General features: G+C 40.2%; 2 protein-coding genes across 5 annotated transcripts in view; one reads left to right on the forward strand and one right to left on the reverse strand.

Annotated features, from left to right (window-relative positions):
• Nucleotides 1-8,799, forward strand: part of asic4a (acid-sensing (proton-gated) ion channel family member 4a) — a 125,313-nt gene extending 116,514 nt beyond the window's left edge. For 2 of the 4 annotated variants that reach the window (XM_025904056.1, XM_003445398.5), the window contains 4 exons: nt 1,039-1,130; nt 1,315-1,394; nt 1,989-2,099; nt 3,747-8,799. In XM_025904056.1, coding sequence (XP_025759841.1) covers nt 1,039-1,130; nt 1,315-1,394; nt 1,989-2,099; nt 3,747-3,908 — 445 coding nt within the window. In that variant the 3' untranslated portion in view covers nt 3,909-8,799. Of the gene's footprint in view, nt 1-1,038; nt 1,131-1,314; nt 1,395-1,716; nt 1,847-1,988; nt 2,100-3,746 lie in introns of those variants that run through there. The other 2 variants (XM_025904055.1, XR_266169.3) reach the window with 2 other exon arrangements.
• A 172-nt stretch (nt 8,800-8,971) lies between these two features.
• On the reverse strand, nt 8,972-18,841 carry chpfa (chondroitin polymerizing factor a). The gene is made up of 4 exons (XM_003445322.5): nt 18,069-18,841; nt 14,077-14,641; nt 12,302-12,484; nt 8,972-12,139 (listed from the first exon to the last, which is right to left on the reverse strand). The coding sequence occupies exons 1-4, from the start codon at nt 18,356-18,358 to the stop codon at nt 10,877-10,879; spliced, it is 2,301 nt and encodes a 766-aa protein (XP_003445370.1). The 5' UTR covers nt 18,359-18,841; the 3' UTR covers nt 8,972-10,876.
• Between the last annotated feature and the right edge of the window lie 5,970 nt (nt 18,842-24,811).

The raw sequence follows: 24,811 nt of genomic DNA on the forward strand, positions 1-24,811 counted from the left end.
CAATCAAAAAATGATACGGCAACATGTGGTATTTGGTTGTTGGGAAGAGGGAGAGAGCGAGTGAGCGAAAAAGAGAGAGAGAGTTTTGGTACGTGAGAGATTTGTGATGTTTATCATGTTTGGAGTCTCAAGTTAGTGTGTTGTCTTGTGTAGTTAGTGTGTAGTGTAGTCGTTTTGTTTTGTGTGTCAGTTCTACTAGTGAACGTCACAGTTGCTGCAACTGTGTGCTGGAAAAGCTTAAAAAGGGACCTTGAAAGTGCTTAAAAAGTGCTTGAATTTGACCCTGAAAAAAGCGTACGAACCCTGATTTTAATAATATCCTGATGTATAAAGTCTTTGAATTGACAAACCTTAAATATATACATTTTCCTAGAATGTATGTATTGTTACAATTGTTACCATTTTTTAAACATGGCTAGAGTTTGAAGCAATGATGTCAGTGTATGTGCCTGTAATCACTCACATTCAGACAGTTACTTTGGGGTCTTTATGATGTCAACAAGAGCCGATATCCATAAAACGGACATCCCAGGAACTCTGCTCTGCCTGTGAGGCCAGCCGCTGTTCCAACCTTTAGTTTATGAAGGGCAGCCAGTCCATCAAATCAAAACACGGAGCTGTGAAAAAACATGTTTACTACTTTTCCACATTCTCTTATATAGATCATTTGCTAATATTTAAATTATAAGTAATTCATTGCAGTTCCTCTCAGTGCCTAATTGTTGGGGATGTGTAGAAAGTAAACATGGCTAAACGAATGCGCGTTTGATGCCTCACTACATTTAATATTACCAGCTTTTCTAAATCCGAAGACATCGGGGACGTGGCAGTGACTAAGCATGCTGTCAGCGCACGTTCAGCTCATCTCAGTTAAACCCTGTAACACCTCATTATCTCGCAAGCGCTGGTTAGATCTGTGTAAAGCGCTGAAGGCCTGGCAGTTAACAGTGAGCATAAAGATGACTTGATTTTTAGACTATGTTATATTTCTACCAGTGAATTTCACTGTTCTCTATGGTATTCACACTGTTTTTTCAGAGACAACTTCCTGGTCTTGGATATCTTCTTCGAAGCTCTGAACTATGAAACGATTGAGCAGAAGAAGGCATACGATGTTGCAGGTTTATTGGGTAAGAAATTTCTGTCTCTTTTTTCCTCTATTTTCAGAATATGAAATGCTCTCGCTGGAGCCGAGTGAAAGGTGTTTTTATTGCAGCGCTGCTTAGTTTTCATTATCATTAGCAGAAAATGGGAGCAGATTGGGTATTGTTTCCGCTGGGCCTCTCCTTCACTACTTAAGTCCTTTCTTTTCAGGTGACATTGGTGGACAGATGGGTTTATTCATCGGAGCCAGCATCCTGACAGTCTTAGAAATACTGGATTATATCTATGAGGTACAATGTGCATGCAAGTCCGCACGTATCAGCCAATCACAATATGAAACCAGACCTGCAGTAGCTGCGGTATAATTAGCGATAATTAACAGTTATTGTCCCGCTGGTTTTCAGAAACCAACCAACAGTCACTATTTACAAAACACATTAGTGCTTCATTGTTGCCTCTAATTGTCATCCTTTTTTTTTAATTTCCAAATGTAACCGCTGAGCATGTCAGTATGTTCTTCTGAGACAGAATCACCTGAAATTTTAAGGAGAGGCCTTGCAGTGCAAATCTTATCACTTATTATGCATGTGAGAAGTTTTATTTGATTCCCAGGCAGGAGAAACTAATATCCGCTCAGGTCGGTGCTGAGGACATGGTACTAACGCTGATCATGAAATGAACTCCTGCCTCATCTGTATCCCCTTTAAGCATCACACCCAGCTGCCTGCAGACTGCCAAACATGTATGAATAACGCAAAATCAGAGGCAGGGATTGTAATGCAGACGTCATTTCAGATGAACCCTTCACACTGCTGCGTGTCTTGTCTCATTCCTTCATCTCTTCTCTTTCACCCTGCCTGCCGCTGTGGTCTCGGCGAAACCAGGTGATCAAGCACCGGCTACAGCGTCTGCTGAGGCCGCAGAAAGAGGAGAAGAAGAACAAGCAGCAGGCCAGCACTGTTGCAACAGTGGGTCTAGAGGAAATGAAAGCAAAGGTACAGCACATGGTGCAATGTAACAAATGATGCTTACACTGGTTTCATGCCGAGTGTACAACTTCCCCTGCAGCACTGTAACTGCATTAGAAAACAACAAAAGAGTGAGTAAGGGAGAAGCAAATTAATATTTTTTCCCCCCACTCCTAAAACAATAAAGAGTGTAATGTTCCTAATTAGTCCTAACCACTGCACAAAGCACATCCTCCCCCAGAGTTCACATTAGCTCTTGCACAACTTTATTTAGAAGTTGCTCATTTCTGTGTGAACAATGGGCTTCTTATCTGACTATGACTGTGTCTTACATCCACGCTGCATGCCAAAACCATGACAAACTGTGTCAGACGTTGACTAATATCGTATTTCGTTGTTGAGGTCAGTGGTACAAGCGGTTGTGAAGCGGTTATAAATACAAGCAAAAATGCCACTGCATTAAAATCCATTAACAACTTACAGAAAATTAATCAACGCTGGCTTTGCTTAGATATTAACCATCTATCTTACATACAGCTCTGAAAGTACTTTAAAGTGGAGCTATTATGTTTTCCTTTCCTTTTTCTGTAATATTTATACTGTTACAGCAAGAGATGCTGATGTTAATCATGCACCAGTAATCCCTGTGATCCATAACCTTAGGCTTCAGTCAGCTCTTAACACCCAGTTCCTGACAGTTTTTACTCCTCAGCTGTAAAAGGATGATGGGGTATTGTCAGCACCCTGCCAGGCGGGCAGGCGGAAGGCCAGCCTGGACTCCCAAGTTTGTGAATGTGATAACTCCAGAACGAGGCAACGTATGATTTTGAAATTGATACCACACGTGCATCTACTATAAATCTTGGGCGAGTGCAAGTTTCAGTAACTTTGAAATTAAGATCAAGGTCAGAGATCAACTTTTCTGAAAATCAACCAGGATTTTCTAGTTTATACCGTAGATGCATCTACTTGGAGGCCCTCAGGAGGCTGAGAGTAGCACTGGCAGCCACCAGTACGTTTTTTTACCCTACTTTTAGAGCTTTATCATTTCAGTGAGAGGGGATATTCCTAATATGGTCATCTCAGGGACACAGCTCTGGCTGTTCAAACCTCATGGTTGCGATGGGCAGCACATAAGAAGAAAGTTGGGTTAAAGACAAGGTGGCCTTTGAAGAAGAAGAGGTAAAGCAGCTTGTTTCAGGCAGAGGATGATCTGAATGACTCCATCAAGGCCCCAGTATAAAGTATAGCAAATAAATATATATATGTGGAGGTGGAAATGAGCATAATAAACCCCTTTAACTTAAACCTGTCCTTTTGTGATGAAAAAGGCTCATCGCAGGACACAGAAAGCAAGTAAGGGTCAAGAAAATTGACACCAAGCGGGAAGAAGTTCAAGGACATTTTTGACAACTTGTAGGTTAACATCAGGCAGGTATGCTAGAGTGACTGACATCTGCAGCTAAAATAAAAAGACTAAGAAAAACTAACAAGAATGAAACAAGAAGGTGGGTAACCATGGCACCCTTAGATCAGACACAAGAGAATCTAATGATCTGACTAACAGCAAGTATTTCCCAGGGATAAGGGGCCTTTCCTTTAAATCAAAATGACTTTGAAAGTATATTTAATGATAAATATACTTACTGATCCCCTTTGCTTTGCTTTCAACAGGAGCCCAATGACATGCCACGGAGTCACCCAGAGGGGGCCTATGCCAACACGATTCTCCCCAACCACCACGTCCCTCACCCTCATCCTCACCCTCACCCCCATCCTCATCCTCACCACCACCATGCCGGACACCACGGGGTGTTTGAGGACTTCGCTTGCTAAAGCCAACCATTGTTTCCCGTCTTGGTGACAACAGAAGATAAGAGCTGTCTGTGTTGAGACCAATAACAGACCCTTGGCATTTCCGTCACTCCTTTGCTGTCACCAGTGAAAAGCTACAGCCAAAGTCAAACACCAAACTTGTGCTGCTAACAAACCACTTGTACGTACAGTATGTAGGCACAAAACGGACACGGCTTTTTCTCCTTTCCTTTTTTTTTTTTTTTTTTTGCTCTATCTCTCTCTCTGTCTCTGGATGGGATCCCACTCAACATCGCCCCGCTTCACGTTGTGATTCAAGACACCTTGTGATTTCAGGACCAATTTTTTGGTACATGATCACTACGAGGGAACAAGGGGAGGACTGCATGTCACCTTGATCCAGTTTATATTCCAAAAAAAGAAAGAAAAAAGAAAAAAAATATGATTTATTTATTCAGCTAGCATCTCAGATTTTTTTTCCGTCTGTATCCCTCCATGTATGTCTCTTGAAACTGTTTCTCTTACTTTGAGGAGAACACAGTGTACCATATCAAGTCATCTACACAATATATTATGTAATTATTTAAAGAGATACTATTATATGTTCTATATTGTATACAAGATGACAATAATTCAGTAAGCATACCTTATTCACCATCCAAAGTATGAAGGGAACTATTTAGGCTGAAATATATGACCTTGGCTTAGAAGATCTAGCAGCATCTTTCCACATGATACACTTTGTCTGGTTTGTGGTTAAGGTGTTAGAGAGTAGCATTGTACCTGTACATAAAGTCCAACGTAAAAATGAGAAAGTTCTAAAGGTTCTGTTTCGATGGTTGTTGTTTATTTTTAGTTAATATATATCTTATGTACTATTAATTTTGGTTATTTATACATTTTAGAGAATTTTTATATGAAAATATAGCGATCACGATTGTAGCAATTACTGTACACTTTCAATCTGCAGATACGATAGACTGCCAGACATCGATACTTTCGTCCAGGTAACAAGAACGGACTGAATGCATTGTGACTATTATATCCATCATTTCCTTTAAGATGTCTGAGACAACACAAACATGCTTTGCTTATGGATGGGCTTTGGGTTATGTTTTCACTTATGACATGATTGTGCTTTAAGTATTCCTCCTATTCGACTCATTTCTGCCCACCATCCACTCTTCATCTTGGTTAGCATCCTTACTTAAAGCTGACATAAGCAATAAGAGAATTTTTTAATTTTTTTTTGCCAACTCATCTCCTTCAGAACTACTGTAAAAGTGCAGCAGCTATTTACAGTGGGGACCCAGCATCTGTGTGTGTGTGTGTGTCTGTGTGTGTGTGTGTGTGTGTGTGTTTATGTGTTTGCATGCGCACTTTAACATTTTGCACACATGACTGAGCACATTAGACTGACACAGCTCAGATGAGCTGATCCATGAAAAAAGGAGGGATTACAATCAAAAAGCTGGAAGAGTATTACTGCAGCGGGAAGGTTTTATCAGCTGAAGCCACCTCTGGAGATGCAGATGTGGCAGCAACGTAAACAGGTATTGTGGCAGAGCCGGATATATATTCTTATTGGTTTATGTAAAAAAGGACCGAACGAGAACAACACAAATTTTTAAGAGCACAAGTAAGCAAAGGGAAATATAAACTGATTCACGATTAGTCTCTTTTTTTCCACTGCAGGAACTTACCAGACTTCCCATAGCCACTTAGAAATACATATTTGATTTAAGGCTCTTTCTTGCACCATGCTTTTCAAATAAGAAACTGGAACTTACAACAGCATCGTCTATGTTATATCGTATAACCTAAAGTAGATAATTGTTTATGATAGCAGAGATGGGATGGACAACCTCGGAAACATTGCCGATATGGATTTTTGTTTCAAGGAACTAGTGGGACCAACACAACCAGAATGGGGTCCTGTGCTGTCAGCCGCATCATAGTCAGTCGTTTCATCTGTTTGGCCATGTGTCTGTGCTTTGTTTTTAATGGTTAAGTAGGAGCTCGAGTGTGATTTTAAAACAGAAATATCCAGTTCTTTCTTAAAATACTTGCAGTGGTAAGATGGCAGATGCTGCTCACACTTTTTTATCTTGTGACAAAGAAATCTGAGTTTCGTTTACTTTAGCAAACCCTAAAGGCTGGAATTTGCTTTTGGTTCATTATAATAAGAGCAGAAAACAACCGGGGGATTAGATTGTTGTTTTGCTTAAGTTCCTGCAGTAGAGTAGTGGGGGCTGTACATGAGGTTACCCAAGTAGCCGGTAAAGACTAGCTGTGAGCTCCTCATTATTTTCTTTTGCAAATTAATTGCATTCTGTTACACCCAAAAGAGAGAATTATTCAGGACTGATACAAGTTTTTGTATGCTTTGCTAGTACAAACCTCTAAGAAATTTTAGAAAGGTCAGCGTATATGCTAATCCAGATCGGTGACATGGGACCGCATGTTTTATATCACAAGCACCTTTAATCTTGAGTGAGGTTTTTGCAGATGTGTGCTCTCAAGCTGTAGTTTGGACTTACACGTGTCAGAATAGGTATCACGCAATGCACTGGTGCAGAGTGTGAACCAAATTCGTTCCTGAACAGAAGGTGGCAGACACTCCAGTGTCTGAGAAATGCACGAATACGTTACACGATACAGAATTTCATGTTAACAAATGACAACATCATTTTTCCCGTTAATTTGATTGGTGTATTCTGTTGCTGCAATATTGCCATACATCACTTTGGCTCACAGTGAGATTCCAGTCTCCATCTGCCAAATCCTCTCCTCCTTTCAAGTAATCATGGGCTATACATGGCTGTTTAATATTCATAATCATGTGTCACTTTGACATTTTCAAAAGGTTCCCAATCTGAGTCTCTGATGGCATCCTGTACAGGCTATGCATAACAATCTTCTCCTCTGTCATCAATAATTGTAGCTATCCTCAGAGAAGTCACACAGGGGTTGGTGTGTTGAGATGAATACAGGGCTGCTTTATCGCTGTAGAGTTTTGTTTAAACGGAAAAGCCTGGAGTGGATGTGGAAAGGCTTTTTTAATCCTGAAGACGGTGTGTTTAGGTTCACTGCAAAACACAACTTCAGATAATTCTGCATTCATCGAAAAACACAGATAACTTTACAGCAGCAGCCTGTCTGAGGTGCCACATGACCGCACGGTGGGCGGCAGGTCTGTGCTGTAGCAGACGGGACAACTTCCCTTCTTAACAACATGTAGCTCACATTCCTGGGATTCCTACTCCAAGCTCCCTTTTCGAACGGTTCCTGGGGACCTACCTGTGTTTTTAAAAGCTTAAACTACCAATCACCCTGTGTGTGCTTATTACATTACCCATAAAAATTAATGTAATCTCACTAGCCACAGATGTTAGGTTTTGAATATCTGCCATTTTCCTGCTCGTTTTATTTTATTTTTTTCAGCTGAGGCCTCAGAGAAAAATATAAGTGCAGGGTGATGCAAGCAGCTGTCAGGAATTCAAAAGGAGAAATTTCATCCTATATCTGACAGAAATGGAAATGGACTATCCCTGCAGTAACAAGGAACGCTTACATTTTGTATATAAGTGTGATCTTGTGATTATTTCTTCTGTTAGAACACATTTTATAAATGTTAAATATGGTAAATACAATGACTATTAAAGTTTAGATAAAAACCAGTGCCTCTTAAATCCCATTTCACTGTATGCCGTCTTTTTATTCCCCTACAAACCACACCGTTGAATAGCATTTCAGACTCTGGTCATATTTGTTTCCTTTTTAATGACCTTTAAGGTTGCATAAAGACATCTCGAAGGCTAACTCCTGGAAGACGATGCGTGAGAGCTCAGATTATTGATAGAGATGGTAAAATATGTGTAATTCTGCTTGTTAAAAGGTGAATTGTTTGGGGGTTTTTGTGATGGGTTAATTTTTTTAATTTTTTTACTGCTTTCTGGAGGACTTAAAACAACCTTGTCCTCACATGGCAGGAGAAAGTCCTGGGATTGAACATAAAATAAAGTACAAAATAATGGCTTACAATTAACTCACAGCTGCTCTGTAGTTATGCGGTTTTACAGCATGCCTCAGGGCAGTACATATAGACCCTTGAAATAACTAAAGCTGTAATTAAGGTTGCGACGTTTTCCCTGTTTTTACCCAACCCAGACATCAGGAATACCCAAGGTCTAACGTGGGCAGCAATGTTGCTGAGAAAACGCTGCTTATTTCTGTGAGATTAAAACCATCTTATTCATATTAGAAATGTGATTTCTACACGTTCAGTCCTCTGCTTGTAGCGGCCAGTAGCCATTACTGATCTGGGACCTGCGCTGCTGACGGTAAACGCGTTCTTCTGCTGACACCTAAAGGACAAAAAGGATTCTGTTCCTGCATTGCCAACAATGTTATATCACAGCAATCCAGACAACAAAAGGACAAAATGTCATATTTGAACATTCTTTATTTTAAAAAATTGTTTTTTTTTTACAATTCACAGCTTATTGGTAATTACAGCACACATTTGGATGTGATGAACTTTTTAAATTGAAAAATATTGCTTTGGTTTTACAAGTACCCATGTGCACTGAACATTGTAAACCAACAGGTTCAATCAGCAATGGAAATTTTTAAAGAAAAAGAAAAAAATGTTTTATTTTAAATAATTTGCTAGATCCAAAAGTGAATTTTTTTTTTCTGTTTGAAAGCACAAGGACATAGAAGATACTTGATTCTGTCACAAAATAATAACATGGAAACTGCAGAGTAAATAAAGCTTTAAAAAAAAAAACTTTAAAAATAGAGCGTCTATAAAATATTTATAGATGTACAGAAAATGTCATGGAAGCCTCTGTTAGTGCTGAAGTGTTTAGAAGCTGCATAATTTAGGAGATACGACAGATTGAATAAATTATGGACAAAATACTTAAGAGACTGCGCTCGGCGATGACGGATGTGATAATTAATCTGCCCGCTCCTTTAATTTTGGGCTTCTCGTGTCTGCAGACGGCAAAGACGACGCAGATCACCACAATAACTTCATATTGTAATCTCAGCACTTTCAGCAATCTTTCACAGTGGTCTTTTTTTTTTTTTTTTTTGGAAGATTACGTTTTCAATTACGCACATTATTAGCATCGTACTCTTCAAAAATTAATACGAACATTCATACAAGCTGGTGCACCGTCATGGTAAAAAAAGACTCATCTTGAAAAAGACGCGTCGGGGGAAAACATGAATGCAAAGATCTGACCTCAGTTGTCTGTGTTCACATGGCAGACAATACAGAAAACACCTTTCGGGACCACCAAAGTGGATGTAGTGTTTCCAACATATACATCAAATCCAATTACAGTTAAATAACAGGACTTGCCTTGATTTTATGTATTTCCAAGTAAACCGGATGATGAAAAGTGTCTAGTGTCAGAGAAAATACATTAAAAGGTCTTGTCATAAGAAATTACAGTGTATTTACTTCGTATCAAACAGAATGAATGAGTCACGTACAGTATTTTGATATACACACTGCTTTCAAATGAAAAGTCCTCCATCAGACATATATTCAGCTGTGTTATCTGTAATATTGCACATTATAATATACTCAACAACATTATGGTGTCCAGTACCGCTACCTCCACCAGAAAAGACCTCCCACTGGGCAGCGTTACAACTGGGAGAAAGCAGCCATTTGTGTAACTGAGCACACTGCATGGGAGGACAATGACACCAACCAGTGACTTACAATATCTTAACAACACAGTTGAAATTCTTTAAAAATAATAAAAAACAAAAACTTTTGGAGTTCTCAGACTGCCTACACCTGGTGAAATGTCTTCATACATTCTTTATTTCAGCTGTTACTAAACTAATTAAATTCTAATTTAAAAAGTACCGTACATTTCAAAAGGGACTCTTGAAAAATCTGAGCAATCGCTACAAGCATTTAATAATGAGCCCTCGCCCTCGTCTACTGCCTCATGCAAGCAAGTTTTCTTGGAAAACTTACAAGTAGACAACCTCTGAATAACTTAAAAACACAATGCTGGCCTACATAAAAATAAAAGTCTGTAACTATTACATAAAAGTTCCAGCAGCGATTTCTCAGAAGCTCCATTCCCTGCTTTGAGGCACATGTGCAGCCTGTGGATAGCTGGTGTCGTTACATTTCTACGATAACCAACTTGTCCGCTGTATCAGGCTTCATGCACACTGAAAGGTAACACCTCCCATTTATTCAAAGCGTTATTGATTTTATTCATAAATCTAAAAAAATATATAGATGTACATTACCTCGTGGAGTCATTTTTGTCAAGGCACATATGCAAAGATGCACTTTTGATATTTACTGATTTGAGTATTTACCAAAGTGCAACACTTCAGTGCCCCCGTGTGAAGGGACACATAGGTTACCAGTACTCCGCTTTAAAATACCTTTGATACCGACATTAAATTAAAGGACATTCCCACTGAAAAAGCAACAACATACTAAAGGTTTTTGCAACTTGTTTTGGTTCGTTTGGTTGAGCAGCTGTAGCCAGTACATCAGCTCAAATAAGCCTGTTGCTTTTGACAATTTTGAATACAAAGTATTACATCCAAGTGTTGCGAACCAAAATCAAGGTTAAAAATCCCACTGGATGCATTGGACGTCTTAACCATAATAAAGTCAATACTGCAAAGTTTCTGCCCTCTAGTGGTCAAAGCCTGCTTGACGCGATCATTAAAACTATATGAAAAGGTTTCATTGGGAGTGTACTGCATTCATATATCCAAACTGCCCTTAATGCACACAGGAAGACAGAGACAATCACTTGTGTTACCTGACCTGGTGACTAAAAGTCACCTACACCCCTAAGCAGGGGTTGTACTTAGGTAAAAAGTTTAAGCGATGGGTGGTGGGACAACGTTTGCCCTCTTCACCCTAAATTCAAGCCTGGATCCAAAGACTTTTCAGCAAACGTGCAGGAGCACAGGTTTCACCGCTATTTTTAAGTGCTGTTTCCTTGCTCTTGCTCAAAAAGCAGCATGGCAAGTTGGGAGCGAGAACCGATGCTCTCCAAGTTGCTCTGAACACATCTGTGATAGATGTCCTCACTGAGTCTTGGATTGCAGACTTCATAACGGTATTGCTGGCGTAACGCTGGCTCTATTGCCCTGAATACGTGCAGACCTGAATACTTTACGAACATTTCGTAGATATCCATGTTCTCTAGAATCTCCTCATTTTCTTGGACATCCGCCACCATCCGACTGCGCGTCGTCATGTAGTCCGAGTTGTAGAAGCACGCTTCATCAAACGACCTGCGGTCAAAAAGGCCCGCGTCCTTGACCAGATCAACTGTGTCTGGATGTGGCTGGTTGTGATAAGCCACGTCGGGGTTGTACTCCTGGAAATGAATGGGGAAGAATACTTGCCAATTGTTTATGGCATTCATGCGACAGCGATTCAGAAACTCTGAATTGATGTTTGTGCTGACTTCAGCCAGGAAGAAGAGCGTGTCGACGGGGTGCTTCTTTGAGATGATGTCCATGAATTTGATCTGGGATGGCGTTTCCGTCTTAACACTGATCCACGGGATTTTCACCGCAGGGTATTTGCGTTCATAAACGGTTATCTGAGACTTCACGCTGGCAAATATATCATTCTGGCTAACTTGTTGGGCCTCCACTGGGTCATAAATAAACAGGAAGGTTAGGATTGCATTTTCGCTGGTCTCAAAGGCATTCGAGGCAAAGACTTCAAGAAAGTGATCGACGTAGCTCCGGTCCTGCAGAGTAAGCGGTATAATAATGTGGACCCTTGTAGCTTCAGTGACATATGGCATGGGAATGATCTCTATCTGGCTCAAAGGTCGCACCAGATGAACCCTCTTTGTGATGGAGCGGCTGTGACCTTTCTGATTAACAGCCTCCAGCTGAAGGTCTAAGGTGTACTCCATCCCCCTAATGGGGTCAAAGCGTCTGTAGCCATTAATCAGTTGCTGCTTCTTTAAGTGTATAGTGGGCATGTACTTCTTGTTCAGCTCTCCTATGGCGGTGTCAATGACATCCGCCACGTCCATGCGGTCAATGCCGCGCAACTCACACTTGGGAGAGCCATCGATGCACGAATAAATCTCCTCCTCTGTGAAGTATTCCCATTTCAGAACTTCAAACCGAGACTTTGGTTCAAAAGGAGGATTGATCCCCACTGGCCACTGGGCGCTTCGGTTCCCCTCAAAAGCAACAACACTCACATTCTTTATTTCTGCCTGTGGAAACACAATAAGTGTTAAAATAGACACATTTAACCCAGCTGGTACTACACTGAAATTGTGGTATTTTGTGCCAACAATAGAGGAAAGCAGAGAGCAGGCAGGTTTTTATTTGTGACTGATCCATGGGTGATTTCCAACACTTGAAAATCAGCTTACCTGCAGCTTAGCAATCTCATCATAAGTCTTCTGGAGTTCAATCTCAGTGAAGAATCTGTGCAGGCGGTACATCTGCTCCGGGTCAGACACTGGATGGACGGTCAGGGCTTTCTTAAACTCTTCACTCTGTTCTTTGCTTGGATCAGAGTTTTTTGCCAACTCGTAATGGTGGTAGTGAAGCCCCTGAAAGGAATCACACAGGTCCTTTCATGAGGTGCGACGACACAAACACGCCTAGTGTTATTCCAAGCTGTCAGCTGTTATGCAGCGCTGCTTTCATTCAAACAAACATGACATGCCATCTAGGCAGCATCTTGTGCTCGTCTCTGCTGCAAGGCTGACCATAATTGCACAGTGAAATGTAGACAGATTTTTTTATTTTTTTTTTGTTTAAATAAAACAAGACGGTTATATAACTGGAGATTTTTACAGTTAGACTTTTGGTCATTTTTAGGGATGTGTTTATTTTGGGCACTCTTAACAGTGTCTCTCACTTTAGTAACAGACTTGAAGGAAAAAAAAAAAAGGGAGGAAACTAACAGAAGTGACTGACACAGGCGGCAGAATCCCACTTACAGACATAGTCACTTAAGCCGAAAACAAAGTAACCACCTAAGGAGCTTGAGTGATTAAAAAAAGTGAACCCAATCTGATCAAGCTATTAAAAGAACAAAGAACAGAGACAATGCTTAACTGAGCAGTGAAACAAGTCTGTTGGAAATGTTTGCCAACAACTTACACCCTGTAGCTGAAGACTTAGTGAAGCATTTGCCGAGCCTAATTGTCATCAGTGTTCTCTTTCTTAGCAGAAAAAAAAAAAAATGTCTGGGTCTGTGTTCAAGCTGTTTTCTTCAGCCATATGAGGCCTTTTAGCTTGCCTCTGTTTCTCCCCCTTATCTTGGGGGTGTGGGAGTGTGGTGGGGCTCTAGTGGAGCTATTCTGGCTCAGGGCACTTAAGATAGCCAAGTTACTCACTCTCAGCTGTGGTACAAGATGGTTTCCTGCTTTGGGGGAAGGCCAAGTAAGGGTAAATGGAAGCTAAAAAGATTTTTACATGTATGGAAAACAATACAAACAAAACAAAAACTTTAGTATGGGTGAAGCAGACTGCCCTGAATGACACAACCAGTCGCCTAAAGGGTGCTCAAACAGAGCTTGTTTGACCTTAAATGTTAATGACATTACAGGAGCAGAGCATGTTGACCCACAGGGGATTTTCACGCCATTGAATCTAAGCTGAACTCTGAGCTGTGCTTTCTTTGCCTGTTTGCTTATTCCACAGTGCTGCTGGAGATGCAAAAAATGCAAGGCTAAAGGGTATTAGCAAACCATTCTGTAACACAAATACCATCTCTGTACTTGCATGGTAATTACAGTTTTATATAGCTAGCTGTCCATCAGTTTTAAGTGCTTTCCCAGAGGCAAAGCATGATTTGTACTGTGAGGGCTAAACTAAAAAAAACTAAAAAAAAGTTTTTAAAAATGACTGCTATGACCCATCACGTGGCTGTTCTGAATGAAAGACTTTGTGCAAGTCTTCTTTGTGGTTTGATACACACACACACACACACACACACAAAAAATAAACTATTAAAAAAGGTGTTTGGTCTTTCAAAGACTGAATAAACGTTTCTGGGTCCCAAACGTAGATTTAAGTGCTTTAAACCTGTATTACTTCTGAAAGCCAGCAGACAGCGACTTTTCTGGCTGTCAGTATGTCAGATTGCATAGAAGTCTATAGGGTCATAGGATTCTAAATCCCCTTCTCAACCTACCTCATATTCACCAACGCAGTTTATGCTGGTGTAATCGATGATGCATCGTCCAAGCCACTCATCAGGCCGGGCACTCAGGATGTCGTTCCTACAATTTTCCAGGAAGGGCTGGAGTCGTAGCAGCAAGCTACGTGACAGGAGGTACCCAAACCCTCCATAGCAGTACCTCCCTTCCATCGCCCCACCTATGAACTCCTCAGGCCTGCCCATGTAAAGTTCTCGATCCATACTCAAGTGCTCCACCAGGGCTTTGATCCGGTCGGCTTCAGTGTAGGCGTCATCTTGGACAAAGTAGAACCAGTCGTATTCATTGATGTAATGGTCGAAAATGTATTTGATGGTCTGGAACATGTTCCATATCAGCCTCTCGTCTCCATGAGAAACCACAAACATGCCGTGAGGGATTTTGCGGCTGCGCGAGCCAGTAAAGAAGATCACAGCGTCCAGATGATGGCTGATGGTGCGATTCACAGCTACACCTAAGGTGCTAATGGTGTTTTTGGAGGTCATGACCCCGACGAACAGACGCTCCCGCATCCCCAACTCCGTGCTGATGTACTTGGCCCTGAAAAAGATGTCAAACGGTGACTGAGTGGATGCTGCTTTGAATGAAAACTGCCAACAAAAGAACTAATGATCTAAATAGACCTTATATCATATTATATTATTTCGCATATGTAAAGTACTGTGTAAGGATATTGCGTTCAGATATCTGACTAACGGCTCTTTGGGAATCACCTTGTTGTTCTTTTTTTAATAAATTCAACTAAACAAATTGGAACAAATTATGTGGTTTGGGGTCTAAAGATATCATTTAAAATTGGTTACGTGCCAAGTTGTCTGTTATGTGCAGGCACAAGATTGGTTTTGGTGTCTTTTATTCTTGAATGAATGAATGAATGTCATAGGTCAGTGTTAAGTGGCTTAACAAACAAAAAAAACATTCCTCTGAAAAATACTCAAGTACAAAGATCAGATTGACTGCTCGTTAATTCACATTCAATATTCAAATAAAACACTTGAAAGACCTTCAGAACGCCTGGAGAACTATTGCTCAAGATCACTTAAAAAAATAAAAAATACAAGAATGTCAGACTCCTTTGAAGTAAAGCAAAATATTGAGGAGTGGCTCAAAAACTGTTGTAGAGTCTTGTAATTTATTGTTCAGCTCATTAAACATCTAGAAATTATTAAATAATTACAGAAAACAAGGACTGAACAGACATGATGTAGCAACCTATAGTGGTGACTTGTAAGTCTCAAAAGATAATCACACTGGACTGCCTGAAGACTTTACCGCATTTCTGACAATTTTTTTTTTGCTTCCCCTTTCAAATCTGCAAGAAGATACTCTAAACATCAGTGTCCGTTCAGGCTTTCGCAATATTTCCATCTTAACAGAAAACACCAAAACCGAGTTTGTCGATCAGATGATTTAAATGTCTTGACACACAAGTAACAAGTAATGTTCTTCGGAAAAGTAAACATGTAAGAACTTGCATTGTGTTTCAACATTTACCACAACGCCAAACTGATTTCATTCCCTTGTTATGCTCCACATAGAATTAATAATGGCCTGTTATTAGAGCTGCAACTGTTGGTCAATAGATCACTCGAGACAGTGAAACAAATTTTAAACAACATTTTTCCCCCCCAAGAGAATTCGCAGCTGTTCTCTTCACATGTGTGGTCCCACATTAAATATTTGCATTTTGAACTCTCGGTTGGACAAACAGTATATGTGAGAACATCACCATGAGCTAGCTGGATATCTGTAGGGTGACCTGGGTCTGTACCGTGACGCGAGTTCAAAATACCCAGGGTATCTTTCTGTTATCTGGACTAATTTAGCATAACACTGGTGATTGAGATAAGCGGTCACACAAAGCTGGTTATCAACTCACTAAGTTAAGCCAGAGTTTCCTTTTCTTGATATCAGCGTGTTCACATGAAAAGGGTGGTTTTGGCAACATCTGAGCAGTCACACTGATTATTTTACTGGAAGCTGATTTTGCAAAGAAAGAGTGAACTATGATATTAGAAAAATATGAATAGCTTACACAGATAATATGGAATGAACAGCTGCTGCAGTGTGAGAGGAAAAGCATTGTGCAGTAGTTTAGTGTTATAAGTGATACATGATTTCTTTAAATGTTTTGGTCCGTGAGACTGGAAGAGAGCGACTATATAAACAAAGTTAAGCCTGTTTAAAGACAGAAAGAAAAGCTGTCAAAAAAAACCAAAAAAACAAAACAAGTTGTGCGAGTTAACAGACATGATTAAGGATGAGGTATAAATGAGTATTCCATTAAATTAATGTTTAAATTTGCATAGGACAGTTTTGGTTTTTATTCATTCAGGTCTAGATTTCAAATGTAGGTTTTGTCTACATGCAATTGATAGAGAGTCCACAAGTACAAAGAAGGTTTCCCGATTTTTATATTCATGCTTGCAGAACAACAAAACTGTTGTAAAATCATTTACAGCCAACAGAGAAAACATATCAAGGACAAAGTCAAATTAAAGCCATTAAAAGAAAATTTATAACTTTATAACCTCCTGTTATCAAGGTCAGATATCTTCCAAGACGGCTGGTGCTATTTTCAAAAAACCTGATTGGTCGGGAGGTGGCGACTTTGTACTTGCTGATCTTTAATGTGCAAGGTTCACGGCTTAAGTTACCATAGTGAATGAACCCTGGTAAAAAGTGAACCGTTTTCATGGTACAGAAAAACCTGGGTTAATGCCAAAGTTACCTGGATAAGTCAAAATCCTGCTTGGTAGTACAGACCTCAGGAGCCTCACACCCGATCCCGTGTCCCCCCAAAAATCATTATAAGACAGTGGTTCACATTTTAATTGGCTCAAGTTTACAAAAGTTAGGATGCAACTGAAAACTGAGGATTACCAGATAGACAACGGCAATAAAAAACAGTATCAACCTCATGTGGGAAAGCCTACTTCCTTTTGCCCCACATTTAGCTTCATGAGGATTAGGGTTAGGCATAATTCACAAGAACAATTATAAGACGCACCACCCTTTATTGAACAAACCAATGTTTGGCATGAGCTGCCTCTAAAACCTGGGCAATTGTACGTTTGCATCTCTAGCCTCAGCAGACTTTCTTTACGAGGAAAGACCCTTTCTTGAAATTGAACTGAAATTTAGCCACTGTGGGTGCAGAGGCCAGCACTTAAATAAGGTCTTTACTCAGAGAGGGGGAAAAAATGCAAGCGTGGAGGCATACTGTAGCACAGAGTGACTTAAAAAAAAAAAAAAAAAAAATTAGCTCTACTCTGGCCAGGGTTACACTGGAAAACAGCAGAGGAAGTGGTGCAGACTTCACGTTGTGTCCAAATTTCTGTGGATATGTGATCTGGTAGAAGGAAACAGGCTCTGAATCAGCTGTGGCTACCACTGGCTGTGTCTTATTAGTTTTAATAATGATGATACTCAATTATAATCTTATAGCTAAAAAAAAAAGTCTCTGAATGCAATTTTCTCAACTCCCTCACTAATTAACACTCTTTGCAAACTCCTGTAATCACATTTCTCCATTGAAGTAACTGTTAAACCTGCAATTTCAGCAGCTTTTCTGCCTGTTAACCATGTTTGGCGTGCATCTACAGATGTGCACGTCTCTTGTGAGGCATCTTGTCCTCACTTTACTTGAGCCTGTAGACTTGCGCCAACCAAACCTAGATCTTTGTCTTCACTTATGGGACACAGGAACAATGGTGTACACAGAAAGTAGGACACTTGGTCACCCTACCCGCGCAGGCGTTATGATGTGAAGTAACACAATGAGTGATTTCAACACCACCATCATCATCATAATCTTGACCATCAGAGACCAGTCATCATTTAGAGGGGATGATCTACACAGCGGTCTGCTATGCTGTAGTGTATACAACGTAACCTGGATTGAGTATCAGCCACATGCTGTCAGGCTGTGCTCTCCAGTCAAAGTGAACCAACAAACACAAGTTACCTGAAAACTTTCTTTGGGGCGCTCGGTTGGACCTGTTTGTACGGGACTATTCTTGGTTGAAAATCCTCTTCGGACGTCACATCGCTGGCAGCAGAAATAGAGTTGGGCTTTCGGGCTCCTTTGAGCAGTCCATCCTTACCTAAAGACACAGCCTCCCCTTCCTTACTATCCGGAGAACACGCGTCTTCCGACCAGCTCACGCTCAGTAAACTCAACGTGAAGCCTAAAGAAATACCGATCACCACCGGGCCGAGCGACCGCAGCACAGAAATTAACAACGAAAATCTCATCTTGAGCGTCGGATCTCTCTGTCCGGCAGTCCCGCTTCGGTCGCTTTCAAGGCGTCCAAACAGGCCTCTGGACTGGGACAGCTCGACTCTACATCGAAGTGGAGCATCCAGAGACAACTTGAGGAAAAGATGCAGCTTCTTCCTTTAATTTTACGCAGGACTCTTACGTGTCAGTCTGGCTCATGCTTGGCTCCGCCCCCTCCTGCTTGGCGCGTCACAGGCGGGACTACTTGCACATTTATATGTGTGTGTGTGCGTGCTGAGCGGGGCGGAGGGATATTGGCCAATCGTATTTATCGATTCGTGTTTTGGGACACGGATTTCCCACGCTTGTTTTAGTGTCCCTGAACACAATTTTAATCTCCGTGCCCATGAGCGCCAAATAGATATTTTCCACTTCTAAATAATGACACCCACCCCGGATATCCGATTACGAGTTCGCCTTGAGAAGGTGGGAACGACGCCTCCTCCTTGGCTACATGTTAAACACTAAAGAAACTAAATTAAATTAAAGTTTACACTGTAAAATGTAATATTGTGTTTAATTAAAAATATTAAATAGGCTGAACTCAATTTTTATCAATTTGTTATTAGAACTCGATTTAAATAAGTTGCCAGTACTTTTTATGCAAAAATGCTGATAAACTCAATTTATCTGAGTTGTCTTAACTTAGAAAAACTAAGTAAGCTGGAAGTTGTGCTTCTCAGGGCGGAAGGATGAAAGATGTGTTTTGAAAATGTCACATGACTACCGTCCTCCTCCCTCGGGGATCAGTCCACATGTTCATGGTGCCAGCATTTGTTATGGAATATGTTGAGCAAACCTGGAGAAGCGTCAGCTCAAGATTATTGTTGTCATTGCTGTGGATCTTTACCAATACACTGACTTGTTGAGTAAATGTTTACTCTTATTCAAACTGGTTTTGTGGTTTCTCTTAGTTTAGCACCAGGTTTATAATCTTGCTAGCTAGTTAGTGTTAGCCTAGAGTGGCTGCTGCCGCTGGGCTCATGTTACTTAAAAATTAACACCACAGCCTTAAAAACCTTATATAAAACTATGTCTGTGAAATTTTCTGTTGATTGTTTGAAATAAAAAAGTGAGATAAGAGCCCAGACAAAATTCTTCGGGAGGTGCAGCCGTTAGGGGTAGGGTGGGGTGTGTGGGGTATTTTCAATCCATAGCCTTAACTAACTAACTAACTAACTAACTAACTATATATATATATATATCATGTTTAACCTGAGTAGCAAAAGAGTGCAGGGGGGTTGAAAAGAATACGCCAGGAGTTAGCTGTGCTCCCGGACTCTATCGAGCCTTGACCTCCCGGTCAGCTATCGCGCTGTGGATAACAGAACTCTCCGAAAACGTGGAAGCACTTTTGCAAATATGTGATATTTTGATAAATTAAGTAGATATTTGAGCATTACACAGCTACATTCTCACCTGAAAATATCTTAAAAGGTTATTTTGTGACCCAGAAAGGGTAGTTTGGGGAAAAGGAGGATGCATTTGTCAGCCGGTTGTCGGAGCCTGTGCGCGGCAATGGCGGAGGAGCGCGGCTAAAAAACTTATTACTTTTTCTGGGTCACAAAATAAACTTTTAAGATATTTTCAGGTGAAAATGTAGCTGTGTAAAGTTCAAATATCTGCTGGATTTATCAAGACATCACGTTTGCAAAAATGCTCCGACGTTTTCGGAGACGTCCATTTTTTTTCATGCTTTGTGGCAGCTTTTGAACATCTGTGGCATCTATTAATGTCAAATCGAGCCTTTATTTAACAACATAAGCAAACTCTATGTTACAATGATTGCACAGCCATTAAGGATCAAATCAGTTTCTGAAAAATGTTCTGTTTTTTCTCCCTCTGCTTGCTTCTTACTGTCTTTGAGGCTCGGGACCAGCACTCCTGTTGTTGGACAGAAAGACATCAACTCAGTGGTAAGTATTTTGGTTTTCCAATATATTAGCAACTGTCAGTGACATTTACATTAATCAGGCTGAACTTTAATCATACTTTAGATCAGCCTGTTTTACTTATTGTTTTATTTGTGCTTTGGTTTGGGGAAGTTGTTTCTTTACTGATCTTTTCCTGTCTTCTGTTATTAGACTTGAGATATGACTGCACTATGCTGTTGCTGTGACTCCAGTTAATTCTACAAGACATGCTGTGTAAGTAAACAAACAACAACAGTTTGGTCTGCATTTCTTGAAAGATCACATCCCCCAAACTTAGTTTAGAGCAGGGGTGTCGAACTCCAGGCTTCGAGGGCCAGTGTCCTGCAGGTTTTAGATACTCAATTTTTTTGAGGCAACGAGTTTCCTCAATTTTTTTTTGAGTTCTGGGAACTAATTAGATTTTACAGTGTAGGATTAAAGCTACTATTTTTATTTTTAAGAACTGGGTATCCTTTTAGTGGTTGCCAGGGTGACCCTTCTCCAGGTAAAGACTCTAGATAACCTGCCACAGGGACTGCAGACAGGAAACATGCTGTAATAGGGCCATTTGTGTTCAGGTGCACGTACAGATTTTCTTTTTGGGGGGGCTAGATCACCTTTCATCGCCTTGGACATCCAGCACAACACGCTGAGTGACGACTGACGACAGGTAAGAGACAGGTGAGGGGGAGCTGAAACACAGCCAGAGTCCTGTCTACCTGGACCAGGTGATGGCCTCTTTTCACAAGCTCAAATTAAAGAACTTCAGCAGCTGCTGTCATCGTTTCACTGCTCCCCCCCTTCCTTCCTTTTTTAAATTCTGCTTACACCAAAGTAACAAACAGGTAAACTTAATAGCTGAAATTAAGGGCATAAGAATGAGAAAACAATGATTGTTATCATTTTATTCAATCTAATTAATGATTAGATGTTATTACAATAAAGAACAAGGTTCAAGAACAGTTAACCTTGCTGTGTTAATAGACACAGTTTTACAGTTTTCTGGCCTTTTTACTTTACAACATACCTTTTCTAATGTAATTCATATAGTGTTCCAATTTTATATCTGAAACTGCCTTAAGTATTTGTGGCACATATCCTGGAAACATTCCTCTGAAATTTTGGTTCATATTGACACGATAGCATCAGCTGCACGATGATGCCAATCTTCACCACATTCCAGTGGTGCTCTGCTGGATTGTGATCTGGTGACTGTGGAGGCCATTTGAGCACAGTAAAACTCATTGTCATGTTCAAGAAACCAGTGTGAGCTTTGTGACACGGAGCTTTCTCCTTCTGGATGCCAAAGCTCAGTTGGTGATACTGGGTGGAAAGTGTGCCAAAATATATATTAATTATTAGTAGTAGTAGTAATGTTAATAAAACGAACAAGGTTGTTTCAGGTTGTTTGCGCCAAGTTCCTACCTGACTATCTGAATGCTTTAGCAGAAATCAAGACTCATCAAATAAACAAACATGTTTCCTGTCTTATTTTGTCCAATTTTGTTGAAACTGTGTGAACTGTAGCTTCACTTTCCTGTTCTTATCAGACAGGAGTGTCACCCGGTGTGGTCTTCTGCTGCTGGAGCCCATCTGCTTCAAGGTTTGACCTGTTATAGTTTCAGAGATGAGTGATTATTCACATTGCCGTTGCCTTCCTATCAGCTCGAAGCAGTTTGTACATTCTCTCCTGATGTCTGGAATCAACAAGTATTCTCGCACATTGGACTGGCGCTCACTGGATATTTTCTCTTCTTTTGGACCATTCTCTGTAACCTCTGGAGATGTTTGTGTTTGAAAATCCCTGCAGATCAACGGCTTCTGTTATAATCAGACCAGCTTGTCTGGCTCCAACAACAAGTCTGCATCCAAAGTCACTTGAATTGCCTTTTTGTTCCTCATTCTGATGCTCGGTTTGGGCTTCAGCAGGTCCACAAAATGCACTGAGTTGCTGCCATGTGATTGGCTGATTAGATATTTGAGTAAAGCATAAAGTGGCCTTAGAATGTATATAATAAGCTAAAATGTAACACTTACAAGAGGCATTTTTCTACATCTAATAATAATATAATAATAATAATACTGAAGTATACATTTATTAGACTGATGTACCTTTATTTTCTAGAAATCGTCATGCAAAACTTAGTTGTATGGAGAATTTTTGCAATGTAATATTTTCCACTTCAAAGGACATAAACTTCCTCAAACACCCCGCTGTTTACACGACATGCAACTTCATGCCTTTCTCTCCGAACACAGGAACACCTTCATTAGCACACTGATACCACCCAGGTGTATCACTACATGCCACTGCAGGCCCTTTTTTCTTCTCACTAAAAGCTGCACACTAACCACTCATTAACTGCTGGACACCAACAAGGATTTTCACCCTCAAATCTAGGCGTTAAATCCTCATTTTATATCAGATGCTACAGATATGGGCTTGCCTTTAAAGCTGTAACAGTAAAAAACATTACCAGCTGTATCTTAAGTTTCTCTCTGCCACTACCCCATGTGCGTTTTATTAACAATTTCCGCTCATCCACCTGGTTCTGCTATTCTCTGTTGGCTTCTGTGCTCCTCGTCCAGATGTCGGAGACTCCGTGCTTTGTGGTCTGCGCAGTCCACCCTTCAGCTGCCTCCTGATTTCACCCTCCTCACTGAGACTTCCATTCACTCCTCCTCTGACCTCTGCTGATTAATTTTTAATGGGGGAGTTTAAAAGAGATTAAAAGCCTGACATGACTCAATATGGTCCGTGTGTCACTGATTGCATGGAAGCATGCAGTGCTTTCTTTGTGTGTTATCATCTCTTGGAGTCATAGCTGTGGGGGTCCAGTTTTTGAGCAGACGCTAATAGGTAAAGACAGACCAAAAATCCAGGTATCCCTTTAAAAGGTGAAGCTTGTTTGATTATATAAGGCCTGGTTTCAGCGACTGAATCTTGTGTCTTTACCTCGTGTCATTGCTCTTTTTTCCTGTTGTCACAGCTGATCGTATCATTTCTGATCCACATATTTGATTTGGCAAAGATTTTACGCTGCATACCGTTCTTTTTCTTTATCTGGGCTTGCGACCAGAACTGGGAATACATCACTCATGAGTCCCACGTGGGTGTGTTAATAATATACTCAAAGTAAAATACATAAACTTAAAGTCTCCTCTTTCAGCGTACTACATGCTTTACATCTTCTGTGATTTTTCAGGGTTACATCTCCTGTTCATTCATTTAAATACCAAAAAATACCAGATTTGGGCCCCCTGGTGGTAGCAAATATAGTCATCAATTCAGTTATATGGAATCTACTGTAGATCATAAGAGTAAATCAGTGGTTATAGAAGACATAATTTACAGCATTTAACCATTGGTGCTTTGCATTAGTTCATATATTAATTTGACCTTTAATTGCTAGTCTGATTCTTTTTAGGCATTCATTGTAGCCTACCGATTAAATGAAGGGTGATTGGAGCATTTTTGGTGTTAGATTTTTTGGCATAAATTAAAAAAAACCAAAACATTATGCAATACTGATGATGTTACCTACTGTCTAGTTAAGTGAAAGTTATATCATATTCTAGGGAGGCATGGCATATTGTTTGGCATCAGCAGTGACTGGAACAGAACATTTGATCACTGATGTAAGCACGTATATCATACTTTTTTTTTCATGCTCAAACTGAAGTGCTTTATCGTTGAGAATTAAGATTGTGTGCTCATTCCTGAGAATCTTCATTACTCAAGGTTTTAATAATCAGTTCACAGTCTGTACACGATAACACTGACCTTCCTCACCGTCACAATAACTCCCTCAGCTGTGGAAGTAGCTGATATTGTCATAGCACAGCTGCCTGTGTTTAAAGTACCCAGCTTTGTTAGATGAGTCATGTCATGACCCAGAATGGAGTCTGCATGATTACATTAGTTACAACTACATTGGAAAGTGAGCCAGTCTGAAATATAGAATTGCCAGGTGTAAGGTTATTGTGTCACCAGGCAATACTGAGTCTCCAAAGCAGTATCTCACTCACAAATTCAGCTTGTCCTTGAACATTTGTCATTAATTTCGACTCTGCGTATGTGAAGACCTTAGAAATCACTGATATAGAGTATAAAGAACACACTGAATACTTTCTGCTGCAAGATCAAGCTTTTTTATGGTTAGCAAAGCCTTTCACAGATATGAGAATAAAACTGAAAGGAATCAAGTATGAAATTAAATTGAAAAATCAAAATTGAAAAGTTTAAATGAAAAAACGTTGCAAATTAGCAGTCTGCAGTTTACAGTGAACAGTCAAAAACAGTTGTGAGGCATATTATTGAAGTACATTGTTTTGTTATTAAGTGCAAGTACAGTGATGTGATATGAGAGAGATCAACAACTGCTTGTTGATGTTACTAAATCCTCTGGTGGACTGTTGCAATTGGTCAAAATCCACCTTTGATAACTTAATGAATGCTGTCTTTTTAGAAAGGACAGCACATTTAGTCTTATGGGCTTTTTTGTTTTGTTTTTT

This window comes from Oreochromis niloticus, linkage group LG16 (assembly GCF_001858045.2).
Source record: "Oreochromis niloticus isolate F11D_XX linkage group LG16, O_niloticus_UMD_NMBU, whole genome shotgun sequence".
Classification (NCBI taxonomy): Eukaryota; Metazoa; Chordata; class Actinopteri; order Cichliformes; family Cichlidae; genus Oreochromis; species Oreochromis niloticus.

What these genes read in the sequence shown, in the direction of transcription:
- chpfa (XM_003445322.5), bottom strand. Translation starts at nt 18,358, where the DNA reads ATGAGATTTTCGTTGTTAATTTCTGTGCTGCGGTCGCTCGGCCCGGTG. An exon ending in GCCCCAAAGAAAGTTTTCAG is followed by an intron (nt 14,642 to 18,068) that starts GTAACTTGTGTT and finishes CATCTTTTTCAG; the next exon opens with GGCCAAGTACATCAGCACGG. An exon ending in ATGAGATTGCTAAGCTGCAG is followed by an intron (nt 12,140 to 12,301) that starts GTAAGCTGATTT and finishes GTGTTTCCACAG; the next exon opens with GCAGAAATAAAGAATGTGAG.